Raw genomic sequence first — 27,511 nt, forward strand, 5'->3', positions numbered from 1 at the left:
TCAAAGATGCTGTTGCCAACTGCAGAGCTTGGTAGAAGGGAGTTCTGACTGCCTTTGGAGGAGGTCCTCAGCTGGGATGCTTGGGGAGCCCCACCAGCTATAAAGCAAGGGTAAGGGCCAGTGTTAGACATGCTCTGGCCCAGGTCAGAAAATAAAGGAGGACACTCTCTCCAATCCCCTCTCTTCCCTGCCTCCCTTCCGATTTCTGTACCTGCCATTACTATCACACTGACAGACCCTCACCAAAAACAGAACAATGGATCACAAGTTAGAAATAAAAATATTTACACAAAAATTGAATTGAGAACCCCAAGAAGTTAAACTTAACATGTACTGCAACCCTGGAGAAATAAAAACAAAAATGCATTTCCTTTCTACTGAACACAATGCAAAGACATTTGCTATGCACTTTTCACAAAGCTAACATATTCCATTTAAACATTCAAAATAAAATGCTTTTTTCTACCTTTGATGTCTGGACATTTTATTTTTCCATTATGTTGCCTCTACTTTCCTGTCTGTCGTCTACTAATTCTCCTTCAAGTGTCTGCTGTCCATTTGTCTTTTCTCCTCTCTACTGTCTACATCTACCTCTGACATACTGATCATTCCATTTTAGCTCTTCCCTCTTTTTTTTTATTTTCTGCCTCTCTGTCAACTCAAATTTTACTCTCTTTCTCGCCTTTCTCCTTCTTTTTTACTTTACAGCTGCCTATCAGATCGTCATCTTCTTCTCTCACCCACTAGCTCTCCCAATACCCAACTCACTCCTTCTCCAGCCATTCCCTTTCATCTTTAATCTACTCCCCATTACTATATTACTATCCTCTGTAATCACTATCCTCTCATCCATTTCCTTGCCACCCTCTTCCCCCCCCCCCCCCCCCCCCCCCCACCCAGCATCTCCCACATGGTTCCACCATTCCCAGCATCTTCCTCCATCCACCCTTCTAGCTCAGTATCTATTCCCTCTTTCTTCCCTCCCTGCTCTCGTAGCCCAACATCTCCCTGTCCCTTCTCTTCTCTCCTCCCCTGTCCCCCATGGTCTAGCATTTCTCCCTTTCTCTTCCCTCACTCCCATTGTCTGGCATCTCTCCATCATTCTCATTTGCTCCTGGATCCAACATCTCCCTCTCTCCCCTCTCCTATGAATCTCCCCTGCCTCTCATCCTACATCTACCCTTCTCTCCCATTGTCCACATCCTTCTTTCCCCCTCCCTTGTACCCCAGATCCAATATCTGTCTTCCCCCTCCCTCTCATGCAGCATTCCCTTCCTTCCTCCACCATGTCCAACATTTCTGCCTCTCTCCCACTGTCCACCATCTCTGTCTCCCCCTCCCTTGTGCCCCAGGTCCAATATCTCTTTCTCCTCCTCCCATACAGCATCTCTCCCTTCCTCCCATCCATTGTCATGCCCAGCATTTCTCCCTCTGTTCTCCGTGCACCATCTCTCCCTCCCCTCCAACCCCATATACAAGATTTCTCCCTTTCTTGCCCCCTCTACCCCTTTGTCTCTCTCTCCCTTCCTCCCCTCCACCCTCATGCACCATCTCTCCGTCCCCTTCACCTCTGTGTCCAACATTTTTCCCTGTGTTCTCCCTCCCCCTCCATGCAACATTTCTTCTTCTCCATCCACTCCACATCTCTTGCCCTATCCCCCTCTCCCTCCAGGCAGCATTTCTCCCTCTCCTCTCACTATATACAAGATTTCTCCCTCTGCTCCGCTGCCTGCCAGGTACCTTGGCTGAGCCCAAAATGTAGCTATGCGCAGCGCACGTCTCCCCAGGCTCCGCTTCGCTGCATGATCGTCACTCCCTGCATTCTTCTTCTCGCCTGTCACACAGCGCTGCCATTCACACAGGCAGCTGCGCTCCCTTTTGCCGTGTCCATCCGGTCCTCTGATGCACTTCCTGTTAGGACCGGATAGACGTGGTAGGGGGGAGCGCAGCTGCCTGTGTGAATGACAGCGCTGCGTGACAGGCGAGAAGAAGAACGCAGAGCGATGCAGCGAAGTGGAGCCTGGGGAGAAGAATTAAGGGCAGGCAGGCAGGCTGCGCTGAACGCTGCCTCCCGGATGGCCATACTCAGCGGAGCCGCGGGAGAAAAGGCAGCGGCAGCGAGGAAGAATGTGGATGGGCAGGCCTGGAGGGAAAGTGGGTTGGCCTGGGCCCATCCAGGCCCACCCATGGCTACGCCCCTGGCATAGGGGGATCCTTCGCATGCTCATCTTCAAATGCGGTATGTATCATTCAACGCAAAAGTGTGAAGAAGGGTGCTATACTGGAGAAACAAGCCAGATGGGAAAATTAGGTTCTTACTTTGGTAATTTTCTTTCCTTTAGTCATAGCAGATGAATCCATTATGAGTGGGTTGTGTCCATCAACCAGCAGGGGGAGATAGAGAGCACTGAAAAACCATAGTGCCTCATGGCCAGCTAGCTCCATCTGCCTCTTCAGTATTTGAAGGTTCCAAAGCAGTGTGACACCGCCACATATAATAACATGAACTTTCCTCACAGCAGATGAACGCCCCAGAACAGGAGCAACAATTCAAAGGAGGGACGAACTCAACCTCCTGTAACAGAACAGAAATCCTGAAGACTGTTTTCCAACTTCTCCCAATGAGGTAACATATCTACAGGAAAAACTGAACATAAAACCAAAATCAATCACATAATGAACCACTGAAGGAGGGCTCATGGATTCATCTGCTATGACTAAAGGAAAGAAAATTACCAAGGTTAGAACCTAATTTTCCCTTCCTTGTCATCAAGCAGATGAATCCATTACGAGTGGGATGTAACAAAGCAATCCCTAGATAGGGTGGGAACAAGCCACACCACGCGCCAGCACTTGTGCTCCAAAATGTGCGTCTCTCCTGGCAGCCACATCCAGCCTGTAATGGAGAGTTTAGAAGCCCAAGTAGCTGCACTACATATCTCTTGAAGAGAGAGTGGTCCAGTTTCAGCCCAGGAAGAGGAAATCGCTCTTGTGGAATGTGCCTTAAAGGCTTCAGGCGGAGGCCAGCCAGACAGCAGATATGCTGAAAAAATAGCTTCCTTCAGCCAACGGGCTATAGTGGCTTTAGACGCTGGAGACCCTCTGCGCGGACCTGATAACAGAACAAAAAAGTGATCAGAGGTCCGAAAGGCATTTGACATGTGCAGATACTGCAACAGAGCCCTTCGCACATCTAGGAGGTGCAATTGCCCAAAGGATTCTGGAAACTCCTCTTTAGAAAAGGAGGGCAGGAAAATAGGCTGGTTTAGGTGAAACGCTGAAACCACCTTAGGCATGAAGGACGGCACAGTACGTACCATAACTCCGGACTCTGAGAATTGCAGAAATGGGTCTCGACAGGACAGCACCTGGAGCTCAGACACCTGTCTCGCTGATGCAATGGCCACCAAAAAGACCGTCTTTAGGGTCACATCCTTCTCCGAAGCTCACCTAAGTGGCTCGAAGGGCGAACACTGAAGGGCCTTTAAAACTAACCCCAGGTTCCAGGCAGGGCACAGAGCCGAAGCACCCCTGTGAGAAACCGTGCCACATCCGGATAAGCAGCCAGAGAGAGGCCAGCGACCTTCCCTCGAAAACATGCTAAGGCTGCCACTTGAACACGCAGGGAATTATAGGCAAGGCCTTTTTGTAAACCATACTGCAAAAAGTCAAGTATCGGTGAGACAGAAGCCAACATGGGTGTGATCGCTTTAGAAGCACACCAAGCCTCAAATGCTGGCATAAGCCACGGAAGTGGTACGCTTGTGGGCCTATTGGAGACTGGAAATGACTTTACTGGAATAACCCTCGTCTCTCAATTGGGCCCTCTCAATAGCCATGCCGTAAGACCAAAGCGGCAGGCGTCCTCCATGGTTACCGGTCCCTGTGACAACAGATTCAGTACCAGAGGTAACAGCAGGGGAGCCTCCACCAGCATCCGCCGGAGGTCCGCATACCACGGCCGCCTGGGCCAATCCGGGGCGATGAGAACCACCTCTCCTTGGTGTATCTGAATCCGCAGGAGTACTCGCCCTATCAAGGGCCACGGAGGGAACACATACAGGAGGCCCTGAGGCCAGGGTTGAGCCAAGGCATCCAACCCTGCTGAGCGAGGATCTCTCCGTCTGCTGTAAAAGCACGGGACTTTGGCATTTGCGCTTGAGGCCATAAGATCCATTATGGGCGTCCCCCATTTGGCACAGATCTGCAGGAATACTTCGTTTGCAAGTTCCCACTCCGCTGGGTCGATTTGATTCCTGCTTAGATAATCGGCTTGCACGTTGCTCTGACCTGCAATGTGAGCTTCTGACAGAAACTGCAGATGTAGCTTGGCCCAGTGGCATATCTGAGCGGCCTCTGCGGCCAGTGCTTGACACTGAGTGCCGCCTTGTCGATTTATGTAGGCCACTGCTGTCGTGTTGTCCAACAGAACTCTGACAGCCAATCCTTCCAGGATCAATTGAAAGGCCAGAAGCACCTGGAAAATCGCTTTCAACTCCAAGCAATTGATGGACCACTTCGACTCCTCGGGTGTCCAGAGAACCTGGGCATGCCTTCCCTGGCAATGTGCACCCCAGCCCTTCAGGCTGGCATCTGTTACCACCAGGCACCAATCGTGGAGCGCTAGCGGCATTCCTCGCAGCAGCATGCTGTCTGAGAGCCACCACTCCATACTGAGTCGGGCCGCAGGGAGCCACGTGCATCTGCATTGATAATCCTGAGATATGGGAGACCATCGTTGAAGCAGGGAACACTGCAGAGGTCTCAGGTGCGTTCTCGCCCATGGCACCACTTCGAAGGTGGCCGTCATCGACCCCAACAGCTGGACTATGTCCCAAGCTTGCGGGCGAGGCATCCTCAGGAGTAGACCGACCTGGTTCTGAAGCTTGCACCGCCTTTGCTCGGGTAGGAACACATACCCGGAGGCTGTGTCGAACCGGACCCCCAAATATTCTAAAGATTGAGAGGGGGTCAGGTGACTTTTGGCCAAATTGACGACCCAGCCCAGAGATTGAAGTATTGAGACCACTCTGGCTGTTATCTGATGACTCTCCACTGCCGAGTCCGCTCTGATGAGCCAGTCGTCTAGGTACGGGTGAACCCGGATACCCTCTTGCCTGAGAAAAGCAGCTACTACCACCATTACCTTGGAAAAGGTTCGGGGAGCTGTGGCTAGGCCAAAAGGCAAGGCCCGAAACTGGAAATGTTTTCCCATCACCGCAAACCGCAGAAACCTCTGGTGCGGGGGCCAAATAGGAATGTGCAAGTAAGCTTCTTTCAGGTCCAGAGACTTGAGAAACTCTCCTGGTTGTACCGCCGCAATGACGGAGCGCAGGGTTTCCATGTGAAAATGCTGCAATCTGGGACTTGTTGACTTCTTTTAAGGCTAGGATGGGCCGAAGAGAGCCTCCTTTTCGCGGCACCACAAAGTAAATGGAGTAATGGCCAGAGCCATGTTCGATGGGAGGCACCGGGGACACCGCCCCTATGTGAATCAAGCCTTGCAAGGACTCCTCTACCGCTGCTCTTTTGGCAGCCGAACCGCATCGGGACTCCACAAACTCGTCTCTCACCGGGGCATTGAATTCTATTCTGTAGCCATCTCTGATCAGGTCCAAAACCCATTGATCTGAGGAAATCTTGGCCCACTCCTCGTGAAAGAGGGAAGTCGTCCTCCAATAAACAGGGAGCGAGGAGAGGGCCGGCGCACCATCATTGAGAGGGCCGCCCATGAACTCTAGGCCTTGAGCCAGCTGCTGCGGAACGTTTGTCCGAGCGCAAGGAGTTCCTCTGCTGAAAACGGGCATGTGAAGTAAACCCAGCAGAACGCCCTGGGCGGTACCATCGAGCTTCATGGAAGCGAGGTCTGTAAGAGGAGGGAACCGCCTGACCCTTGGAGGAAGGCCACGGCTTATCCTCGGGTAAGCGCTGGGGTTTAGCATCCCCCAGGCCTTTAACAATGTTCTACAGCTCCTCACCAAATAGGAGAAGGCCTTGAAAGGGCAACTTCACCAACCTTTGCTTAGATGCCATGTCAGCCACCCAATGCCGTAGCCATAGAAGTCGGCGAGCAGCCACTGCTACAGCCATCTGTTTAGCCGAAGCTCTGACCAGATCATAGAGAGCGTCAGACAAAAATGACAAGGCCGACTCCATCCACGGTGCCACCTCCGTAAGGGGCTCCGCTCCATCTCCAGGTTGTTCCACTGCCTGTTGTAACCAAGCGAGGTAGGCTCGGGCAGCGTAACAGCTGCATGCAGACGCCCGTAAGGATAGGCCTGAAATCTCAAAGGACCACTTTATAGCTGATTCAAGGCGTCGGTCCTACACATCCTTCAGGACAACTCCTCCCTCAACTGGGAGGGTAGTTCTCCTTGTCACAGCCGTGACTTGGGCATCCACTTTAGGCACAGCTAGGCGCACCAAATGCTCCTCACTTAGATGGTATAATTGCCCCATAGCCCTGGCAACTTTCAAAGGCCCCTCGGGATCAGCCCATTGAGCCGAAATAAGCTCTTGGATGGAGTCATTCAAAGGAAAGGCTCGAGCAGGCTTCTTAGTACTTGTCATCCTCGGATTAGCAGAGGAGACTTCAGCACTCGCAGGATCTTCAATAGAGAGGGCCTGCAATGCATTAGAAATAAGCGCTGGCAGCTCATTGCGGTGGAAAATCCTCAACGCGGAAGGATCATCTGGATCCAGTGGCATTCCTGCACCTTCCTCTGGCTCTCCAGACCACAAGGGCCTGCCAGACCCCTCAGACTCCTCACATCCTGACCACAGGGGGTGCGCCACTCTCTAAAGGGGAATCCACCCTTCTGCGCTTGTCCTGCGGCCATCTGTCAGGGGAAAATGGACCAGAAATTCAAGGCCGAGCTCCACTGGAGGGGACACAGACAGCCGGGCCGATTGAGGCCCCTGCGGGAGAGCTCTTTTTAACATAAATGCTTTATGCAGCAGCAAAACAAACTCAGGGGAGAATGCCTCACCCTGGCCTCCCGGTTCCAGTCCGGGGAGTAATGGCTCTCATATTAGCCTCCAAACGAGGCTCCCCTCCAGGCTCCAACCTCTCCGCCTCAGCGAGGGTCGCGCCATGCTGTTCCAAAATGGCGCCTGCTGCCAGCTCCACGGAGCGGGAAGAACCCTCGCTCGCCATGCTTGGGCCGGCTCTGATGTCAGAAGAGCACGATTTACAGAACCCTGCTGCTGATCTGCGCTTGCCACAACAGAAACAGCGCTTAACAACCTCCGCAGCCATCGCCGAAAACGGCGGTAAATTCAAAATGGCGGATTCGCGCCAAAATCGTCCCGAATGCGGGCCCTCCCCGGAGGAGCTACAAAATGCTCTTACCTCCCTGGATCGACTCCACAGAGCTCCGATCCACTGCACAATCAGAAGAAAGCCTCTTTTCTGGGATCGCAGTGGTACAGCGCGAAGCGACTTTTTTTTAACGCTGTGAGGAAAGTTAGAGGCAACAGCGCAAGAGGCAAATTTTTCCACTCCAGAGGATCAGTAGCGTGGGAAAGGCAGTGAAAGGGCGAACCTATGTGCCTGCATCCACAGCGTGGGCAAAGACAGGGACAGGGCTAGCCTATGTGTCTACATCCACATCGGGGGCCGGGTAAGGCAGGGAAAGGGCGTACCTATGTGCCTTTAAAGTGGGCACCACCAGCCATAACACCCCTGCTACAACTGGCAACAGCACAGGAGCCACCCCAGGCAGATTTTCTGAAGGAGCTGAATAAGCTGCGTCCGCCCTGCTGGGGAGATAGAGAATACTTTAGAGGCAGATGGAGCTAGCTGGCCATGAGGCACTATGGTTTTTCACAGTGCTCTCTATCTCTCCCTGCTGGTTGATGGACACAACCCACTCATAATGGATTCATCTGTTTGATGACAAGGAAGCTAAAGATCTTAATTTATATAAACATAATATTAAACATTCCAATGCCAAGGATGTAACCTCTGTGGAACAGCACTTTATAAGAACAGCACTTTATAAAACCAGGACTGCATCAATGATCTTATGATGAGAATATTAAAAGTTCTACCTTACTAAGAAGTTTGAAAATAAACAATTAGTTTGCGGGTGTCCTTCTGTAGCTTGTCAGCTGATAATTTCAACCCTGACAAGCTTCAGAAGGACTTACGGTCCCCTTTATTACAGCAGCAGTTTCCAGCGGGACGGCCTCTGAACTTTCTATTTCCTTTTTTTGCAGCTAAGTACTGTTCAGTTGTTTAGTTATTTAGCTGGTTCCGGGGTTTCTATTTTGGGGCTGCTTTTTGTGTACTAGGGGTTATTCGTATAGTCTGTCATATTTAGACAGGCTGGGTTTAGTCTGTGTTAATTTGGTGGTAGGTGTCTCTGACCAGGTGATTACTAAGGAGGAAAGGAGTTTTTCAATTCAAGCGTTTTTCTCATTTATAATGAGTTTTTTTACGTCTGATGTTTTTTTCTCTTTTCCTCCTTATGGGAACCAGTGATAGTAATGGACTCCTGAAATCACAGGGATTGTTTTAATACATTGTATTTTCCCTGTTAGCAGCTTTGAGGTTCCATTTGGATTAATTATTAAAGATTCTCGTGTTGGAGTCTTTTTTTTCACTTCTGGGAGACACCCGCAAACTAATTGTTTATTTTCAAACTTCTTAGTAAGGTAGAATTTTGATTTATCTAGTTTGATTTTCCCTGTTTTTTGGATAGAGAGAATATTAAAAGGAAATTTTAAGACAATCCAGGAACGTAAGATCTTTGAAGTCAAAATGAAGTCTTATTTTTAAATCTGTCTATTGACGTATCATGTGACATATACATTCATAATATTTCAACAAATAACAATACTAATACAACAGACAACTATCGATCCTTCTTCAAACGTCAAATCATTTTCGTCTTTTATCCCCAAACAACCCACCTCCCCTACCCTCTCTTCAATATTCAAAATGAAGTCTTAAAGATCTGAGTTTTCTATCAAACATATAAACGGCAAGTGACCGACTCACCTGCAAATGTGGAGTAGAGTCGGAACGCCGAGAGTGTAGAAGTCCAAGCCCCGCCTCCACCAGCAATACAGCCCAATAGGGAGGAGGGCTTGGACATGGAAATCGGAGGAGGAGGGAGCAGGGAGGGGAGGAGGGGGCAGAACTGAGGGAAACAGACCCTGGGGGGAGGGCAGGGGAGAGAGTAGGGTTGGTGGGGGGGGGGGGCATAGGAAAACAAAAACTAGCCCATTGTTACGGGCTTAACGGCTAGTCCCACTATAAACCATACAATTATACTGCTTTGTCACCCTCTTATTAGCCATCCATCCCTCCCTCTCATCCACCCAGCTCTCCCCGTTTCTTACCTAACTCACCCCACCCTCTTCCTGTGAGACTGTCATTGGAATGCTTTTATGTTTCACTTACATATTTTGATATTTGTCAACATTAGCTTATTTCTGATCTGAAGAAGGGGGGTTACATTTGAAAGCTAATCAAAAAATGTATTGTTAGTCCAATAAAAAAGGTATCACCTTATTTTCTTTTCTATGTTTTGATTTATTTTTATTTCCTAAAATGCAAATTAGGGATCTCTTCCTTCAAATGTGCAGGAAGCTGGTTCCATATTCTCAGACCTATACAATTTCCTCAAATTATTTAAGGATGGGTTGTTCTGGAGTAGTATTTAAAGCAACAGTACTAACACGATTTTCCATTAGTCTAGATAGTGCATAAAACAAAAAAATCCTTTAATTCTTTATTCAGCTCATAAGGAGAAAATTAAAGCTTAAAGTTATTGAAACATCCTAATTAACTACTTGCACCAATACAATAATGATATTTGTGACCTTATTTTTATCTTTTTCTGTTCAAAATTCTGCTGCACGACTAATATTTCGCCAAAGTCGTTATGCCCATATCAGCCCTCTCCTAAAGTCACTTCACTGGCTCCCTATCTGTTTCCGTACAAAATTCAAGCTCCTCTTATTGACTTATAAGTGCATTCACTCTGCAGCCCCTCACTACCTCTCCACCCTCATCTCTCCCTACACTCCTTCCCAAGAACTCCGTTCACTAGGCAAATCTCTCCTAATTGCACCCTTCTCCTCCATCGCTAACTCCAGACTCCGATCCTTTTATCTCGCTGCACCTTATGCCTGGAATAGGCTTCCTGAGCTGTTATGTCTAGCTCCATCCCTGGCCGCCTTCAAATCCGGGCTAAAGGCCTACCTGTTTGATGCTGTTTTTGACTCCTAACTTGTCACTTGCTCGTAACCTTTATCTTGTCTTCCTCTCTTCAATAGTCCCTTTCCCTATGTGTCCTTCTGTCTGTCCTACCCTTATCCTTATTGGTCCTGTCTGTCTGTCCTGATTTAGATTGTAAGCTCTTTTGAGCAGGGACTGTCTTTTCTTCATGTTCAATTGTGAAGCGCTGCGTACGACTGGTAGCGCTATAGAAATGATTTATGGTAGTAGTAGTATCTTATCCCATTCAGAGTATCTGACAGATGCATGAGTGTAATATGAACTGAAGCATGAACTCAGAGGAGGACATTTTAAAGAGGAAAAGCCATAATAAAAGGTGTCCAACGGCATATTCTTTATTTCAAAAAGTATATAAATATTTTTTAAAAATATGTAATTGCACAAAACAAGGTTTAAGAAAAGCTAAAAGAAGCAATATAGTGAAAAACAATCAGGCCAACATTTTGACATTTTTGAGCAATGCAGTTAGTTTTCCTGCCTTACAGTACTGAAAATTAAATTTGGAGACTGGGGAAAGTGAGCCTGAAATTCAGTGTGCCATCCTTCCTCCCCGAAACAGCTGCAGCTATAATGCACGCCTTGGCAACACAGTGAGGGGATATAGCACTTCCTCTCCACATCAACAGTGCACATTTCCATTGTAACCTTGAACTCCACACAGCTGGTGGGAGGTAAAGAAACCAGTCCACAGCCACAAACACAGTGGTGAATTCCCTCAATGCATCTGAGTGGCACCCACTGAAACTGCTGCCATTCTTGGGGTTGAAGAAAAGTGTGTGTGTGTGTGTGTTGGGGGGGGGGGGGGCAGTAAAAGAGGAATGTGCTAGTTTAAAAGTCAGAGGGAACTTGCAAGAGGGATAAGGAGACCAAGAAAGAAATATGAAGACTGGGAGTGGGGATGGAATAGGAAATCAGTAAGAGGAGATGGAGCCTATGGTAAGGGATGGAAACCAAGAGGAGATGGAGCTGGGTTGAGAAGAAGTAAGGCATAGTGGGGACGATGGAGGGCTGGGAGGCAAATAGAAAAGGTGAGGAATAATGAAATAGGCCAGGAGGGTGGTGAATGATGAAAAGGTGGGAAAGCGGGATGAAAAAGGATACAATAGAGAGGTGAGACAGAAGGTTGAAAGATGAAGGACGGGGGGAGGGTGGAGATGAAGCGAGAGGTGGTGATAGAAGAAAAAGAAAGAACAAGGCAGAGAAAAAGTAAAAAAGTAGAGAAAAGTAATGAAAAAGAGGTAGGAGGCAAAAGAGATGAATAAAAACAGTAAAAGCAGAAAAGAATGTAGTGTATATATAGACTATATAATTCAATCGTTATTGAATGCATAATAAATAAGTGGTAAGTGCCACTGTTCTTTAGTAAACAACAGCTCCAGGTTTCAAGGGCAAAGAGTGTGGGCAGTAGTAGGGCACTGGTCCCTTATTCTCTTATCAGAACCTCCCTACAGTTAATAATTCAGACTTGAACTTTCTGTCAAAGTACATAAAGTTGCAGTCGAGTTTTTGACATATTTCTCCTATATTATGGGGCCTTTTCTGAAATTATGATGCAGTAATTGCAATGCCTTTGCATCAACTGCTGGGGGATTTCCAACATGTGCCCAATATAGTTAGGGCAGGGGTTCTTACCCAGCCAGTCAAGTTTTCAGAACACCCAAAATGAATATGCATGAGATAATTACCATACAATGGGGGCTGTGCAAGCAAATTTATCTCATGCATGTTCATTGAGGAAGCTGTGTGGACTCTAGGCAAAAGCAAAATGCAAGTGGATTGACTAAGAGGTTTGCATCTGATGAACAAAGAGTATGAGAAGGAGTATTGGGGGGGGGGGGGGGGGGGGGAATCAGGAGGCAGTGTTTCTTTGGTGTATATGAGTTAGCCCTTTCCTGTAAATTGGAGTTCCTTTTTAATTTTAGTTTTGTTTTAATTGAATATTTGAATTTGGCTTGTAAAACCGCTCAGATAGTTTATAGCTTACAGTATTTAAAATTTGCTATACCACTAATGCTAATTAGGTTTCAGCAGTTTATAATAATTAAAATCAATATTAAAAAGGCAAAGTACTATAATTTTGATAGGCTAGTTACACATCCAACAGACAAGCAACCTAAAAATAAAGAAAACGAAGGACCCTGTTTACTAAGGAATGCTAGTGTTTTTAGCGCATGACAACGCTAAAGTCACCCATATATTCCTACGGGTGTCTCTAGCATTAGCGCACACTAAGAATGCTAGCAACCTAGAGTGCAGCTTAGTAAACAGGGCCCTATGGATGGGAAGAAATGGATAAGAGGAGGGTAAGGGACTTTTAATTAGGACCTAAAAGCAACAGAGCGAAGTCCCACGTAAACAATCTAGGTTATAGCAGTGCAGCTTTGAATGCCTTAAAAGAAGGCTCTGCATGAAAATGCCGAGGGAGTGAATTCCAAAAAGAAGGGGCAGCAAAATAGAAAGCATGATTTCTAGTAGATTCCAACTGAGCGAGTTTTGGACCTGGTAGAACAAGGTGGTGATCATTTAGAGAATGTAGTTAAATGGACAGGAGAACAGGGAATAGTAAGTGAATTCAAATAAAGAGGAAGACCCATCCTATATGCTTTGAAAGTAAGAATAAGAAGTTTGAAAATTATCCGTTGTTGAATAGGTGGGCGGTACATCACATTTTAAATAAACATAAAGATCAAGTATAGATACTGAAGTAAGCCCAAGTAGAATGTTTTCTGAATTAATATTAGCATCTTGTAAGACACAAGGAGACGTATTCTGAATATTCTGAAGCCTATGAATAGTATATCAGATCCCTTGAGACCTGCTTACGGGAGTAACCAAGAATATTTAAGTTGAATGGATTACCTTCATGTGAATATTGTACTGTCCTATCTTAAAATGGCACTCTTTTTCCTTTTTTCTCACATTTTATAATTTTATTTGGTACATTGCACACCGCTTAGATCCATTTGTTTTGGTATACGTAGTCTAAAAAGTCTTAATAAACATACATTACAGTGGTCAATACAGGAAATCACTAAAGAATGAATTAGCGTATGCGGCACTGCTGGGGTAAAGACATGCCTAACTGGGCGAAGATGCAAGAAAACATTTGGCATTAGCTGAAATCTGGCTCTGCAAACTGAATTGAGAGTCTGTGACAATCCAGAGTTTTAACTCAGTCAGCACCATGCGGAGTCTACTATTAGATTGTAAGCTCTTTGAGCAGGGACTGTCTTTCTCCTATGTTTGTGCAGCGCTGCGTATGCCTTGTAGCGCTATAGAAATGCTAAATAGTAGTAGTAGTAGTAGTACAAGTAAGGGAGCAACCTTGTTCAGTAGAAGTGTCCTACTACAGGAGGCCAAAAGACAAAATCAACTTCTGTTCTTTTCAATCAAGAATTTCAAGACAGTGACAACTGTGATGACTGTCAGTGATTGGTTCACCTGTCATTTGGAAACTTGATTTAAAAAATCATTTTGCACAGACCACCAAAATGATTTCTTAAGGTCTTGACGCTCAATCATTGCCAACCTAAGCAGACCATAAAGTCCAGCATACATGAGTTGATCTACTAAGCCATTCATTCTTCAACTGCAAGAAGTAAAGGCAGCTGTTCAACATAAATTAACAACCCCTCCCTCCCCGAAACTAATAGTCTAGTATGTGGCAGAGTAACAAGAGCCTTCCTTTCCTCATCCGTTCTCTGCCCCATCTGTAGAAGAGATCAATGTGCTATGAACTGCTTTTAGCTTACCTTTTGATGACTCAGAAAACACAAGTAAATGAAAACCAAAAGTGGAATTTTTTTGGTCGATCAGAAATGGTCTAACCTCTCAAAGAAATAAAACATTAAGCTGAACTTCATATTTTAGTTATAATCAAAGGCAATGTTTATAGCATTTACGTAAATTGAATGATCTCATTGAAAACTGCCCTCTTCAAATGCAGCTAAATGCATGTACAGGTTCAGGTTCCACAGAACGCTAAGTCATGTGGAAAAAAAAAAAAGGAAAGAGGCCTATGGCCATGTTTAAGGAAGAAAACAGCATGTGTACATTTGATTTGCAAATACACTGCACTATTTTGATCTTCTGCTATAGACAGAAATAACAGGTAAGAAGTTTGGATAGATGTACTGTTCTCCTTATTTTCAAAGAGAAATAACCCAGGTAGTCTCCCTTTGAAATTTTTCATAAAGAACCATCCCCATAGTTTGCAAATATGGGGCTCCTTTTAAAATGTATTTTGCAAGTAAAACAGGAGTTTTATGTGTATGAACAGCCTTTTTTTTTTAATTGCCTGACCATATGCACTTAAAACTTATGCTAACACAAAGGGGTTCATTTTCAAAGCACTTAGACTTACAAAGTTCTATAGGTTACTATAGGGCTCATTTTCAAAAGAGAAATATGTCTAAAAAGTGGCATAAAGCAGCATTTGGATATTTTTCTCACTAAACTGTCCAAATTGGCATTTTCAAAACTCATTTCCAGACTTTTTTCTATGCAGTTCGTTTGCAATGCATCTAAATCTCAAGGGAGCGTGTTAAGGGCAGGATTTGTGTGTTCCTAAGAGTTGGAATATTTTTCAGCCATAATGGAACAAAACAAAAACTTTCAGTTCAAAAACTAAGATGTTTTGAGTTACACCTGTTTTAATAACGACTAAGCCACAAAAAGTGCCCTAAATGACCACATGACTACCAGAAGGAATAAAGGAATGACCCCCTTAATCTCCCAGTGGTCACTGACCCCCTCCCATCCCCCAAGATGTAAAAGAAACAGTACATACCAGCCTCTATTGACAGCCTAAATACTATAGACAGTCCTAATAGAACAGCAAGAAGGTCCCTGGAGTAGCCTAGTAGTCGGTGCAGTACACTATGCAGAAGGGGACCAGGCCCATAATCCACTCTGTTATACTTGTGGTGATAAGCGTGTGACCTCCAAAATCCACCAGAAACATACTGTACCAACATATAGGTGACACCTGCAGCTATAAGGGCTATTGTAGTGGTCCACAGTTAAATATAGTAGGTTTTTGGAGGGCTCACTATACAATATAAGAGATCAACAGTGAGAATGTGTCCCTAGGAGCTTTTAGGTGAAGTTCACTGCAGTGCTCCCTAGGGTGCGCCACTGCTCTGAGGGAATGCCTATGTGGCCAGTCTACTAAGAAAGCTGATTCCTCCTACATCCCAATGGCTTGATTTTGTGCATTTTTCACTTGGACTTTTTTTTTTTTTCAAAAATAGATCAAAAAGATAAATGCACAGAGCACAACAACATCTAGCAAGTGGCCATTTAAAAAAAAAAAAAAAAAAAGAGATAGCTGTTTTGCTGATTCAAAAATGGCTATATTTGCCATTTGGATTCTGGATGTGAGCAAAACATCCAAACTTGGACTTAGACGTCATATCGAAAATGCCCCTCTATGTAACTTTGTAAATCTAGGGCCCCTTTTACCAAGCTATGGAAAGGGGGGCCTTCGCTGGCGTCAGCGTATATTTTTTGTTGCGTGCTGAGGTCCCCTTTTACTACACCTGGTAAAAGGGTAGTCTTTCTTTTCTGCAGGACATGGTCGTGCAGCAAGAAAAGCGCCTGCCGCCCGGCCATTTCAGTGGGGGAACCCTTACTGTCACTCACTGAAATGGTGGTAGGGCTCCCGTGCTAACCAGGCAGAACGTGGCACTGCCTGATTACCACCAGGTACACCCCAGCGCTATAAAAATAGCGCCAGATATGACAGTGCGCTGGAGGTGGGAAGTACTGCAGGCTACTGTGGTAGTCCAGTGGTACTTCCTGTTTAGCGAGTGGTAAGCCAATTGTCCAGCTTAATTTGCATTCATACCTTAGTATTTTATAAAATATGCATGTACGTTTAAGCTCCTCCCCAGCTTCTCACAGCTTCTCCTCAATGAATACCTCCATCCACTTGGGTTAGACTTGTTACATACAAAGTGTATTTTCAAAGCACAGGGGCCCCAAGTGCTTTGAAAATACACTTTGTATGTAACAAGTCTAACCCAAGTGGATGGAGGTATTCATTGAGGAGAAGCTGTGAGAAGCTGGGGAGGAGCTTAAACGTACTTGCATATTTTATAAAATACTAAGGTATGAATGCAAATTAAGCTGGACAATTGGCATGTGCCAAAGAGAAGTTGCAAATGGGTACATTCTAGTTCCCATGGGGTAATTTTCAAAGAAAAAATACTTTTTTTTTTTTAATTATTGTTTTAACTTATGCACATAAACCACCCCACAAGTTAAGGGACCTCTGCTCTCTCAACTGTGACTCCATGGAAGTTTATGCATTTTACTATATATCAGTTACACCCAAACCAATATATACATAGCTTTTCAGATTTCTGTATTAAGTATTGGGATGCAGCAATATATCATAGTAAAAGTCCCTGTTACCGGCGGTCAGTAAAAGACCCCTAGCTCAGGACTGCACTATAGAATAGAGTCTATTCTATAAAGGATCGTAGGCACACACGTTCCTTTATAGAATACTAGTGTAACAGCAAAAATACATGGCTATAATTTAGGGATATGAATATTTACGCCAACCATAGAGCTAACATAGTATTCTATAAAGGGGGGGGGGGTGTCTTTTACAAAGGCGCACTAGTGTTTTTAGCGTGTGTTAAATGCTAGAGATGCTCATAGGAATATATAGGCGTCTCTAGCATTAGTGACTGCATATTTAATGCACACACTAAACACACTAGTGGGCCTTTGTAAAAGGACTCCTAAGTTAGGGTCGTAAATATGAGTCCTACCCATGCTCTGCCCAGACTCCGTTCATGTGCATGCCTACTTGTTAAATATACACTAAATATATGCACATATTTACAGAACATTCCAATGATTTATGTGCATAATTGGTGTGTAAATGCTAGCATGTACTTTATAGAATTACCCCAATTTGTGGTGATTTTTCACCATATTAGGCCAAGCTGCAAACCTGACTTGCAACCTTATCGATCTTGTTTCCTTTTCCCCATTATAGCTGGAAGGGACTTTGGTGTTAGATTAAATGTTGGCCTCCCAGTGAAGAGAGTAGAGGCCAGTATTTTCAAAGATCTTTGACATACTTGGGATTGATAGGGAGAGTGACAGAATGAAAGGGATTCAAGGCTCAAGTGGAAGATATGAAAAAAAAAGGGACTGGTTACATGATTATTTAAGTTAAGTAAAGGAATCTCAGCTGGTCAGACTCTTTGGCCCAATCTGGTCTTTTTCTGTCTTCATTTACAATGGGGTAAACTCTCAGCTGGCAGTGGTAAGCATTTTGATGACCGCTGATGGCGTTATACCGGCCATTTTGGGGCTTTGGCACTGAATATCTGGTTTATGTGGCTGGTTATGTTAATATCAGAATTTAACCGGCCATGGGCTGTCACATAAAGATAGAACTGTGTTTTATGCAGTCCCATTTATGCACTTAAACAGCCAAGTGCTGACTTCACCTCTGGAATGCCCCCAAATAGCCGGTTTTCAGTTAGGCGCTAACTACTAATTTTCAGCGGTGATAACTAGCTAAGTGTAGCTGAAAATTAACGGATAGCCCGACAAACGATTTAACTGGTCAGCATCTATTTCTGGCCGGTTGAATAGTTTTGAATATCAACCAGCATATTATTATGTAGAAGTCATAGTGGTTTTACTAATAAAGAGATATCCCACAAGTTGCTATCGTTATTTCTCTTCTTGATATCTTTTGACTTTGGAATGGCTTGTCTCCATTCACACAACCTGATATGTTTACCAGGAGAGTCTTCTGGATGAGAATAAAAAGCTGTTCAATATGGGGGAGTTAATGCACTACTGCAACCCCCATTGGGAGTAGATGATGTAATGGCTATTGCTAAACTACTCCTTAAAAAAAAAGCTGTCTTTCATGTGTTTATGCTATTTTTAACCTTGCATTTTTACATTAATATGCATAACTACATGGAGATGTTCTATTCTATTGGAGTCTTATATACTACTATTTATCATTTCTATAGCACTACAAGGCATACGCAGCGAGTATATGATTCCAGCTGTGATTGAACGTGGGAGCAGTCTCCACCCACGACTTGTTGACGAAAGTCATGGCGGGAATATCTGAACTGGGAGCTCTGTGTCCCCGCTAGAAAAGTGTGTCCTGATGTCTGATCGGCTGATAGATCGGTCCATTTCTCTGTTCCAGTTAAGTAGTGGGGAGGCGTGGGAGTAGGCTCCGTTCAATCCTTTACTAGCTGTATTTGAACGAAGGAGTAGGCTACGCCCACTACTTGCTGACGAAAATCATGACGGGTATTTCCCACAGGCAACTAGCGGTGAGCAGCCGAAGGCATGCATCTCAGTGTAGCGGCTTTGGGCAGCTCTTTATTGGTGGGCCTTGGAGTAAAAACTGCAAGTACATATGTCCACTCTTGTTTTTACTATGACACTTCCTGGGTGCAGATATTTTTAGTCAAAATGTGTTCTATATGCTTTTGTTTTTATGTCTAGGACTGAATGGTTTGGAGGGGTCAGTGAACGAAAGTCTAATTACGATCATACAGTCTCAATCCCTATAATTACCAACTGGACATGACAACCTAAACCAACTGAGAAATTTTGGAAATTTAATTGATAGTCTGCATTCATGTTCCAGAACTATTCTGATATGTACCGGAAAAAGAAGAAAGAAATCTAGGCAAGTTTGTGATCAACCTAAATGTAAAACTCTTATCAAGATCCCTTCTAAGAATTCTGAAGATGCCCTTAGAGATTATGATGTGACAGAATGGAGTGGAATGGAGGAGTAGCCTAATGGTTAGTGCAGTGGACTTTGATACTGGGGAACTGAGTTTGAGTCTCACTGCAGCTCCTTGTGACTCTGGGCAAGTCACTTAACCCTCCATTGCCCCTGGTACAAAACAAGTACCTGAATATATGTAAACCGCTTTGAATGTAGTTGCAAAAACCTCAGAAAGGCAGTATATCAAGTCCCATTTTCCCCTTTCCCTTTATTTCAATGCAAGATCTGTCTGCGGAAAGGCTCATATAGTTAAAGATTTTATTGAGGATCAAACACTAGGAGTGTTTTTTTCATTAGAGATATGGATCCCATATCTCAACTCACCTTACATTCTATCCATTTGCCTGGCTGGCTATAAAGCTATAAACTGTCAAAGGCAAACAGTAAAAGAGGGGAAGTTGACATTAGTTTATAGGGATTTTTTAGATATAAAACTTGTTGAAAAATATTGCAACGACTATTTGGAAATTATGATCTGTCAATTCTTGAATGTATGTAATAAGGGCACATTAGGATTAATGTTGATTTAAAGGCCGCCAAAGAATCGGCAGTGTTCCCAACACAAGTCATTTGAAAGAATTGCATACTTTTCCACAAAATTTACTGAACTGATGTTGTCGTTTCCAGTCAAGAAACATCGACTTTTTTTTTTAACACAATTCCTGGACGCTTTACAATTAGTCCTAGATCCTCCTTTGCCTACACACCAAAAGGGCCACAAACTGGATTTTGTAGCCCACTCTAAGCTCACAGGTATTAGGCCACTTAATTTAGGATCCATTGATATGGTCTAATCATTTTTATCTTTCATTATATTTGAAGATTTTTAAATCACCTTCATACTCTGCCAGAGAAGCTACAAGTAAATATAGGTGTAAAATAAATCCATAAATGTTTTGGGGAGAAGTTTTACCTGAGCTGTCTGAAAATTCTCAAAGTTATGAGATAGGTTTATGGGAGAATGTGATTAGTCAAACACTGGACACTCTAGCACCTTTAAGAGAGAAGAAAGTTAGAAAAGAGAAAAAGATGTGGTTTAATGAGGAACTTGCAACTATGAAGCAATCAGGTAGACGTTTGGAGCGGGCTTGCGAGGAAAGATAGAGATGATAAATATTTCAAAGGTTGGCAAAAAAAAAGTTTTTTAGTCACGACATAAGGAAATCTGATAACTACAAAAGCTTTGATTAAAATATTTGAAGGTTTGACACCCGCAATTCCTGAAGTATTACAGCCAAATGCAGAGGCTCTAGCACAGTATTTTCAGTCTAAGGTGGAAAATATTAAGAAATCCTTTAATGAGATTAATCTAGATAATGTAGCAAAGACTGCTCCACATTATTACAAAAATGAAATTCCAGTGGATAAATCTGGGACAGTTTTGAGGAAATGTCTACCAACACTGTCCTAAAGACTAACTAGACTTTCGAAAAAATCATGTCCTCTAGATGTATGTCTATCATATCTCTGAAGCTAAGTTCCTTTACAAATTCTACAATGGTTGACTATATTTGTTAATATGAGTTTGAAATCTGGCTACTTCCCAGAATCTCTGTCTGAAATATTAACTTCATTGCCAAAGACCACAATTGCCGATCTAACCAAAAGTAGAAAATTATCACCCAGTCGCTAGTATACCTTGGATAGGTAAGCTCTTGGAATTTCCTGTAAATGGCAGCTTAAGAATTTTTAAAAATCTTTTGACATACTGCACGACACATGGCTTTAGGCCTCGTCATAGTACAGAGACATTGCTTTTAGTTCTTACCACTACAATAAGACAATTTCTGAGTAAAGGTCAACAAGATATATTATTGTAGTTTGATATTTCAGTTGCAATTGACGCCATAAACCATCCAATTCTACTCTTGCAGCTAAAAAGGTATAACGGGAAAAGTACTGAGCTGGTTTGAACTATTTAGAACTTATCGTATCAAAGAGAAGACTGGTAAATTATCTGGTTGGAACCCTGGGTGCAGGGTGCCTCAGGGCTCACTGCTCTCATCTTCATTATTTAATTTATATTTGAATTCTCTAGGCAATCTTTTTCAGTTAATGACAACTGTGCTATCGTATGCAGATGACTTTTTTTGTTTGTTTTTTTAATTATGCCCAGTGCTGGGTAGTTTTGTTGATACTTTGAGATCTATTAAATACTATATTTCTGCAATAGACAACTGGGCTACTAGGTATTGCTTGAAGTTGTGGAGGAGTGGCCTAGTGGTTAGGGTGGTGGACTTTGGTCCTGGGGAACTGAGGAACTGAGTTTGATTCCCACTTCAGTCACAGGCAGCTCCTTGTGACTCTGGGGAAGTCACTTAACCCTCCATTGCCCCATGTAAGCCGCACTGAGCCTGCCATGAGTGGGAAAGCGCGGGGTACAAATGTAACAAAACAAAAAAAAAGTTAGGCAGAAAACAAAGATACTTTGGTTTGGAGATGTTGATATGCTCTTTATGAAATCATTGACATTGGATACAGGCAAAACTTTGGTAATAGAAGACAATTCCAGAGTACTGGGCATAATCAGAACTGTGGTTTGATTTACAAATAAATGGGCTTAACAGCCGATTATTTTACAAGCTTAGACAATTAAGAGCAATAAATGAAATTTGAATTATGAAGATTGTAGAGCTCTATCACAGGTAGTTCTGTTACCACAGCTGGATTACTGCAATTCATTATATCTGCAGATTACAAATAATTTGCAAAATCATTTACAGTTGATTCAAAATACTGCTGTTAATCTGCAGATTGACCCGTTACGATAGTGTGTCTTCCTTTATGCTCAATCTTTATTGGTTGCTAACACGACAACGTACAAATTTTAAGATAATTTAATTTTTAAGTCTATTTCTGATTTAAATTCAGATGGAGTAAGAGAGCTGTTAGATCTGCTGGCAGGAATATGGGGTTTATAAGTTTGAAATTGGGTTTCCCATCATTGACAAATATTCAATACAAAACAATAACTGAGAAAGTCTTTCTCTTTTGCTGGGACAAGATTGTGGAACCATCAGAAATTGAGACATCTACATTTTTCTCTCTCTTTTAGGAAAAGCCTAAAAACCTATCTGTTTGATTATTAAGGTCTTGATACTGGCTTGAACTGAATAATTTCTTGAAGATGTACTTCGCTTTTAATTGTTAGAATGTTTCTTGATATGTACAATCCCAGGAAAGTATATAAGACTCCAATAGAACAAAACTGAATTAGAACATTTCCATGTTATTATGCATATTAATGCAAAATTGCAAAGGTTTAAAAATAAAATGTTTTACTATAATTATCTCAATGCTTTTTAAGTAGCATTTTAATGATCACATTAGATTTTTACCAACTTGCACAGCCAAATTGTTTAGCACATGTTTTACTGTATATGTCCCTAATATACAAAAATATTGTGTGTGAGCTTTTAAGATCATACAGGTCCTTTCTTCAGAGCTATTTCAAGCAGGGGCAGTGGAACATTTTTTTGGTTGAAGGAGCCTAACTAATCTCCAGCCCTGCCTCTAAGCTCTCTAAATTGTTGATGCTGAATTGGGCAAAATATTGGCGGGGCCCTGGCACTTGTGGCCCACCCCCCATTCTGCTTCCTATGATTCCAAGATCTGTGTAGTCTCCATAAATCATGTGAAATAGTATCTTTGCATAACCCTTTTGGACAACAAGATATCATAATCTGAAAAGAATCCAGTACTGTCCAGGAACAGTACCCCTAATTGAACTCTGCAATTTACTATTTCAAACTATAGTGAGATGCGGGCAGACACACATGTCAAATAAATGAATTGAATATCTTTCTTACCTGAGCTGGCTTCTTCTGAACTACTTGCTGTGGCTGTAGACACACAAAAACAAAACAAAAAAAGTACATTTTATATCTCATGGAAGAAAGGAGCCAAGATTTAAGATAATTTATTCTAATAATAAAATTGCAATCTTATCTACTCAAAAAATTCAGAGCAACCAAAGCAAAAATGTCAACACCCTTACAGTACTACCTGGTCTTATAAAACCAGATATTGCATAGAACGGAATGTCAGCTCTAAATGCCCATTTCAAAACTGAGCAGTGCAGGGGCGATCTGGGTGCAGAGTTGTGGAAAAGCCAACATTTATGTGAGCATGGCCCAATTTCAGACCAATGCATGCAAAGTTCGTGATCCCACAGAACAGCCTTTTGTGTGGTCCTATCTCTGGCTGCGTAGCTAAGCGGGTGCCAGCACTGAAAACTGGTCAACTCCAGATTAACTTCTAGGTGTGGCTGCTGGGTCACCAATCCAAAACTCCCCTTGATCTCTCCGATCCTACCTCCATATCTCCTCCCTCTGTTCTCCCTGGTTCCAATCTGCCCCTATACCCCCCATTCCAATTCCTTTCATCTCCCTGGGCACCACGCCACCACTGCAACTTACACAAGGTGATCCCTGGTAGTCTAGTGGGGTGGAACAGGAGAAGTTCCCTCTTCTGCTCCTGCCCCATCTGGCTCCAAGTTCAAAATATGGCTGTACTGACCCCTAGCAGTAGACTTGCTTCCATATAGTGTAAGTGCAATTTGCATGGAATATCTAGGTCTGGTGTACCCAGTTGCAGTCAGTGCTTAAAAAAAAACTGATGCCAGATGAATTTGATCAGTATATATTCAACAAAGTCTCTATAGTGTATTAAAATAAATTTTCACATAGTTCTATTTTACTATTAAATTCAAAAAGTACATGCTAGAAGCATGATACAAACATGCATTTCTCTCCTTCAGAACAAATGAAAGGTGCATGGGAGGACAGAGTAAAGCTTGTTAAAAAGGCCAGCATAACTATTAGGCTGACTAGGTGATCACTAGTGCAGCTACTGTCAAACGACACAATGAGTCCTGACAGCCTCATAGACTCAAAGGACCACCAGCACAATACATTTTATGCTGCTTATCCTAGTGGATTTTCCCCAAGTCCATCTCAATAATGGTTTATGGACTTTTCTTTTAGGAGCTATCCAAACCTTTTTAAAACCACGCTAACTGCTTTTACCACATTCTCTGGCAATGAATTCCAAAATTTAATTACACATTAAGTGAAGAAATATTTTCTCCAATTTGTTTTAAATTTACTACTTTGTACATGTTGGGTTGTCTTTAGAATTTAGCCAAGCTTCTGTAATCAATGCAAGGCCTAATTATTCATCTTCTATTTGTTCATCTTCATCACAGACAATATTTATATTATTTACGACAGATCTAGAGTTCACGTAACCTATAGGAATAGGTACGTACAATTGATAATGGATTGTGTGAGGTTTTATTTGAATTACTTGAAAGTTGATTTCATGTTTAGTGTATTTGACATTGTTAAGCTGATTTTTGGTGAAATATTGTAATTGGTTATTTCCACATACAGTTCTGGAATGAGAGGTAAAAACATTTTCTCTGGGAGGATGCCATCTTAGCCTTGCCTATTTGATTGAATTGTTGTAGAATTTTGAGGTAGCTTTGTTTAATGGACGTGTAATCCAGTAACATAGCATTAAACAAGTACACAAGTATTGCCATACTGGGACAAACCAAAAGTCCATCAAGCCCAGAATCCTGTTTCCAACAGTGCCCAATCCAGGTCACGAATACCTGGCAAGATCCCAAAAAAGTACAAACATTTTATACTGCTTATCCCAGAAATTGTGGATTTTCCCCAAGTCCAATTTTATAATAGTCTATGGACTTTTCCTTTAGGAAGCCATCCAAACCTTTTTTTAAACTCTGCTAAGCTAACCACCTTTACCACATTCTCTGGCAATGAATTCCAGAGTTTAATTACACATTGAGTGAAGAAATATTTTCTCCGATTTGATTTAAGTTTACTACTTTGTAGCTTCATCGCATGCCCCCTAGTGATCCAGCTCTTAAATGATGCCATTATCTATGTTAAACTTTGGAATCTGAATGAAAGAATTTTGAGAGAAATATAGAGACATTAATTTTCTAAATAATTAATCTAAAGTACATTTGTACTAAGCGATAGGGTAGGCTGTGTGGCTGACTTAAATATACAGTGTACGATTAAGAATTTTTACCTTTTCACTAGTTTGTGTTTTAAGTTGGGTGGCTGTCAGAATGACAGCACCGGTGGGGCTGGGAATCTCTCAGTAGTTCATCCTCCTGGAATAGTGGCTGTAGATCTTTTATGATTCTTCTCAATTTTTCTAGCTCTGGATTGTATGTCACTACTAGGCCAATGATCAGATGCAAACGCAGGTGCTAGAGGCTGTTAGTGCCATACTAGCGCCTGCGTTTGCTACCGCCCCATCATCAGAGCCTCCGAGCGCATGAAACAACATGCTCGTGGGCTCTGAACACAACTAGCATGCAAATGCATGCAAAACATGGCTCTTTGCGCAAGTAGCATGCAAATGAATGCTAAACCTATTCCTCCCCAATGATCAGCAACCAGCGTGCCAAACACTGGCCCGCTGGCTGCGGCAAACCCTACAACAGCTCAGAGCTGATGTTAGTGTTTGCAGACCATTGGGGAGGAATGGTGAGCCCTGTCCAGCATGCATTTGCATGCTAGAAGACCCCCCCCCATTCCCCCAATTCAGCAGCCCGCACCCCTCCACAGGAGCAGGAACTCCAGCTCAACACCCCACCCTCAGCAACACGGGGGCTGGAGGTCCAGCAGAACTCCAGTACCCCCGATTCCCCCAACACAAGTTCGGGGGGGATGGATCCGGTGGGTCTCCAGCCCCCCAAGGCATCCCCTCCCATGAATGGAGCCCTGGTGGCCCAGCAGGCCACGAGTTGATCTCCTCCCAACCCCACCCCTTGTGGTCTTAGCGACCCTTCCCCACCCCCCTACCTTCAGTGGAGGAAGGAGGTGGCCTCCCTCCTCTCCCATCGGCACCTCCTCAAAAATATGGTGTGAAGCCCCTCCCAGCGCATCCCAGGATGCAATGGGCAGGGCGCCGCCATTTTCGAGGCGGTGCCGATGGAAGAGGAAGGAGGTCACCTCCCTCCTCCACTGAAGGTAGGGGGGGTGGGGAAGGGCCGCTAAAACCACCAGAGGTGGGGTGGGGATCGACTCGCGGCCCACTGAGCCACCAGGGCTCCATTTATGTGAGGGGATGCTGGGGGGGGGGAGGGGTTAGGGGGGCTAGAGACCCACTGGATCTCCAGCCCCCCTCCGAACTTGTGTCGGGGGGGTTGAGGGGACTGGAGGTCTGCTGGACCTCCAGCCTTCCATGTCACTTGACTTGGGGGTGGGGGTACTTGGGGGTCTGTTGGTCCCATGGACCGCCAGCCCCTGTGTTTGACAGGTCTGGGCTTTTGACAGCCTAGACCTGTCAATCAAGTGGGGGAGGATTCCTCATGCACTTTTACCCTATGATCAGAGTGAATAACATGTTTAAATTTGCATGCTATTATCTCTGATCATAGGGGCGGTAAAGGCCCGTGCTGTTCCAGCACTATTTTTAGAGCGCTGTTTGGAACAGCGCGGGGCTTTCGATCATCTGTCCATACAAGAGGGATTCTCTCTGTCCCTGGGTATTTTAAGGTAAGAGGCAACATTTCTGGAGATTATTTTGGGGTTGTAGCCTTTTTGTTTGAAGTATTCAGTCAGGAGAGGGGAGAGGGAGGGGGATCAGTGAGCAGAACAAGAGCTGCTCCACTATCAACAACCCCCTTCCTCAACCAGCTGCTGTTGTAAATACTGTAATTTGTGGAGTAGCCAAGTGGTTAGTGCACCGCTTTGATCCTGGTGAAGTGGGTTCAATTCCTACTGCAGCTCCTTGTGTTTCTGGGCAAGTCACTTAACTCTCCATTGTTTCGGGTACATAAGTAGTGCCTGTATAATATGTAAACTGCTTTGATTGTAACCACAAAAAGGCAGTTAGTATATCAAGTCCCATCCCTTTTCCCCTTAATTATGTGCAATAGAGTGTGCAACCTATGGTTCTGCTACTCTGCTTCACTTGAATCAGATTAACTGTATGCTCTGGTCTGGTGCAGGACAGAATTACTATAAATTAAATTAAAGACACTACACTACTTTAACAGGTTTAATCAATAACTGAAAATAATTTGCCAGATTGGATTTTGCAGGTTTTTTAGCTGAGTGAAACCTGCCAAATGGTGAATACGCATGTTAAAGCAGCAGATACTTTTTCTTTTTATATAAGGACCTCTTTAGCCTTTCCTCATATGAGAGAAGTTCCATTCTCCCTATCATTTTGGTTGCTCTTTGAGCCTTTTCTAATTCTGTTATATCTTTTTTGAGACAGACCAGAATTGAATGCAACACTCAAGGTGAGGTCACACCATGCAGTTATACAGAGGCGTTATAATATTCATGGTCTCATTAACCATTCCTTTCCTAATAATTCCTAGCATCCTTTTTGTTGATCTCTTTCAGTTAGATCACTAGTAAAAGGACTGGTACAGTCAGGAATCAAAAGAAGAACAAGATAAAACCTACTACACA

The 27,511-nt window shown here is 43.7% G+C and overlaps 1 protein-coding gene across 1 annotated transcript in view; it reads right to left on the reverse strand.

Annotated features, from left to right (window-relative positions):
- HMGA2 (high mobility group AT-hook 2) overlaps nucleotides 1-27,511 on the reverse strand; it is a 346,168-nt gene that overhangs the window by 85,512 nt on the left and 233,145 nt on the right. The window contains exon 4 of the mRNA XM_030216334.1: nucleotides 22,853-22,885. Coding sequence (XP_030072194.1) covers nucleotides 22,853-22,885 — 33 coding nt within the window. The remainder of the gene's footprint in view (nucleotides 1-22,852; nucleotides 22,886-27,511) is intronic.

The sequence above is a fragment of the Microcaecilia unicolor genome, chromosome 10 (genome assembly GCF_901765095.1).
Source record: "Microcaecilia unicolor chromosome 10, aMicUni1.1, whole genome shotgun sequence".
Classification (NCBI taxonomy): Eukaryota; Metazoa; Chordata; class Amphibia; order Gymnophiona; family Siphonopidae; genus Microcaecilia; species Microcaecilia unicolor.